We start from the raw sequence: 4,017 nt of genomic DNA, 5'->3' as shown, positions 1-4,017 counted from the left end.
TTGGCTGTTAATGGATATCAAGTCCAAGGATTACATGTAAATGAATTCCTGAATCTCATTTCAAGGGTCTGTTTTCTGAGACCACTCTTTGAACCCGGCAGGTCCCATCAGAAAAGCAAAATCTAAGTTAAGTATGTCAAACTGGAGAGGTTAATATGTAAATTTAATATGAGTTATTAGAGAAATGAAATGTGAAACAGACACATGAGGAAACACTGAAATAGTAACTTCAGGAAGAGGTTACTGCTTGAAGTGACAAAGGAGAAAGATTTGATCATTAACAAATCTCTCTCTCTCTCTCATAGATAAATAAACATTAAAAAAATTTAAACAGTCTTCAAAAGTCCAATTTATGATGCCTAATTTTATTCTGTATTAAAAAGCTTCAGGAACACATGGCCCAAGGGTGAAACTGTAGGTCTTTTTGTGGCTGTGGCAGCTTGAAAGCAGAGTATGAACTGTGGTGGCCAAATTAATGGCAGGACAGGCCTTTAAAAAGTTTCTTCCCCTCCTTGACCGAGTTTTAGTGGAAAAGAGTGAAGCTTAACAGTAACCGAAAGAGGCATCATGCTTCCAGAAAAGTCTTAAGGAGAACTATTGCAAAGAACATCAAGAAAGGTGGAGAGTTTCAACCAGTTAGTGTGAAAGTGGCGGATAAATTCCTCTCCCAGAATGTGGAGACACCAAAGTAGTTCTAGATGACAAGGAATATTTCTTATGCAGAGATGGTGACATTCTCAGAAAGCATATTGGACTGAAGTAAATCATTACTGAAACGGCATCATGTGAAAGCTGCCCATTCCACTGAAATTGTGAAATCATTCATCATGTAAATAATTCCCATGTCTCTCTTGTATAATAAACTAATGGTATCTTCCCCCCAATAAATCAATAAGAATGTTCAAATTTTGTTTTCTGAGATATTGTTGTCCTTTTTTAAAATGAAAAGATTTGTATTTGAGAACCTATAGTAGTCACTCCAAGATAAGATTAGATTAAAAAGACTCAGATTTTAACATTTCAGATTGTTCACTATGCTGTTAAAATCATAAAACTATTTGAAATAAATTTTAAATTAATAGACAAATATTTCATTTGTCAATTTCAAAAAGTTTTGATGGATAAAATGGAAAAGTATTTAAAAGACATTTAAACACTTGGAAGTATCATTCAGGAAAGAAGCTATAGTGAAATTACTTCTAGATTAACTGCTTAAGATGTTTATTATCCAAGATTGCTTTATATATAATTATACATAAAAAGATAATACAACTTAGTAATTTTACATTGTAATTTATTTATTTTTTTAATAATCTCTACACCCAGCATGGGGCCTGAACCTATGACTCCCAAATCAAGGGTCACATGCTCTTCTGATCGAGCAGAACAGGCACCTCTTATACTGTTATTTTAAACAATGAGTTATTAAAAAGTAAATTACTTAATTTCAAGGCAAATTTGCATATCTGGTGTTCATTATATGGTCACTTGGCATGTTTCTGATACAAAGTAAGTATAGTTTAATTTTCAGAACCAACCAAGTAACATTAACTTACATATTTTAAACACAATTTACATATTTTTATAGAATTATATAAAGTAAACTGGCAAATATATACTGTCCAAAAATATTGAGTTATTCAGAGGTTTTATTTAGAAAATAGATTTATTTATTTTTTTTTAAAAGACACATTTATTCAGCGTCATGATCAGACTATTACATTTAGCAATCAACAGCACGGGTGCAAAAAGAAATCTACATTAAAACCCTTTGTTGGAATGCTTTACACTTTTCACAGAACAGAAACTAAAATAACCTGTTATACAATTAGTCACAAATACAGTCCTCGAGTTTTTTGCTCATACACATGAGTATTGTCTAAAACATGTCTTCTTTGTAGCAGCGAGGCCCTGCCACCACTGTGCTTGGCTGAGTTCACAAATCTGTTGTAACCTGTAGCTTCCCTGTCACTTCTCTGGCTCTCCTCTCCTGCTAAGCTTTGTTTCCTGGCAGTAATTAAAACCTTCTGCCACTGCCATGGCTACTGCTGCTGCTGGAACTGCCAGAGCCGCGTTGGTTTCATGGTTTGGCAAACTGTTGGCCTCCACCACCATAGGGGCCAGAGCTTCTGCCTCCAAAATTCCCTCCTTTCATGGGTCCAAAGTTTGAAGATTGATTGTTGTCGTTGCCAAAATCATTATAGTTTCCACCACCTCCAAAGTTGCTTCCATCATTACCAAATCCGTTATAGCCATCCCCACTGCCACCATACCCACCACCACCTCGACTGCCACCAAAGCCACCACACCCACTGAAGTTTCCTCCACGACCAAAGTTGTCATTCCCACCAAAACCACCTCCATGACCACCACCAAAGTTTCCAGAACCACTTCGACCTCTTTGGCTGGAAGAAGCACTGGCCATCTCTTGTTTAGATAGAGCCTTCCTTACTTCACAGTTGTGGCCGTTCACAGTATGGTATTTTTGAATGACAATCTTGTCTACAGAGTCATGGTCGTCAAATGTTACAAAAGCAAAGCCTCTCTTTTTGCCACTGCCTCGGTCAGTCATGATTTCAATCACTTCAATTTTCCCATCCTGTTTAAAATCATCTCTTAGATGATGTTCTTCAGTGTCTTCTGTAATGCCACCGACAAAAATATTTTTCACAGTTAAGTGGGCACCAGGTCTTTGAGAATCTTCTCTAGAGACAGCCCTCTTTGGTTCTACAACTCTTCCATCCAGCTTGTGTGGCCTTGGATTCATGGCTGCATCCACCTCCTCCACAGTGGCATAGGTGACAAACCCAAAGCCTCTGGAGCGCTTGGTGTTCGGATCTCTCATTACGACACAGTCCGTAAGCGTTCCCCATAGCTCAAAATGGCTCCTCAGACTCTCATTGGTTGTTTCAAAGCTCAAACCTCCGATGAAAAGCTTCCGCAGCTGTTCAGGCTCTTTGGGAGACTCTGACTTAGACATGACGGCGGTGGTAGGGGAGACCTCAACGATATTCGGCAGCGTCCACAGGCAGAAAGGCTAGAAAATAGATTTAAAACTCAAATGGCGATTTTACCGTTATAAGATAGCAAGTATCAGGCAGGCACCTGGGTTAGGTCAATGGCTTAGGCTCAGGTCATGATCTCTCTCCAAGTCCAGCTCAGTGCTGACAGCTCAGAGCCTGGAGCCTGCTTTGGATTCCATGTCTCCCTCTCTCTTTGCCCCTTCCCCGCTCATGCTCTGTCTCTCTCTGTCTCTCAAAACTGAATAAAAGTTAAAAAAAAAAAAAGAGAGAGAGAGAGCAAGTGTCTTGTATTTTCTTTCTTTTTAAGTAGGCTCCATGCCCAATGCGAGCCTTAAACGTAACGACTTTGAGATCAAGAGTCATATGCCGCACCAGTTGAGCCAGTCAGGTGCCTTGATAACAAGTATCTTTTTTCAACATTTCCATATTTTCCCAACATCCACAATCAGGATATTATATAATAATGTATTAATATGAACAGTGTGCAATTCATGTTTTTAAAGCCATAAACTGATTTTTCTGACTATATTATCCATTCTCTATTCAATTTCACACTGCTTATTAGAGCTAAAAATTTTTTCACTGGAGAGCAACTTGGTAATATCATTGGCTAGATTGAAAACTTTTTTGTTATTCTATATTGCCAATAGAATAATGGTTAAACTAAAAATCCAGGAAATTTTATAATAAAAAATTAAAAATAAAAACTAACTATGGAATGTTGATTGCTTATTACATATTAGAAATTTGAAAGCTATTGCCAGAGTTATTCTGCAGTTTATTTAATAGATAATATTATTATCCCTGTCATATAAATGAGAAAGGAGAGGATTTAAAAAGTTTAATGATTTCCCAGAGACCCAGAAGTGTGCACAGAAATGCATCCCTGCTCTCCAAATCTAGACCCCAAACTTATCCATTTTCAAGATCATTGTATTCAAGATATATGTTCTTCCCAACGCAGTCAAAAGTATTTATATTTTACATTCTATGC

General features: G+C 37.3%; 1 protein-coding gene across 1 annotated transcript; it reads right to left on the bottom strand.

Annotated features, from left to right (window-relative positions):
• Positions 1–2,065: 2,065 nt before the first annotated feature.
• Positions 2,066–2,980, bottom strand: LOC115293853 (heterogeneous nuclear ribonucleoprotein A1-like). Its single transcript, XM_029941549.1, has one exon. It carries the CDS (start codon positions 2,978–2,980, stop codon positions 2,081–2,083), a length of 900 nt encoding a protein of 299 aa, XP_029797409.1. The 3' UTR covers positions 2,066–2,080.
• Positions 2,981–4,017: the final 1,037 nt, after the last annotated feature.

This window comes from Suricata suricatta, chromosome 6 (genome assembly GCF_006229205.1).
Source record: "Suricata suricatta isolate VVHF042 chromosome 6, meerkat_22Aug2017_6uvM2_HiC, whole genome shotgun sequence".
Lineage (NCBI taxonomy): Eukaryota > Metazoa > Chordata > Mammalia > Carnivora > Herpestidae > Suricata > Suricata suricatta.
This window is presented reverse-complemented; position numbering and strand designations above follow the sequence as displayed.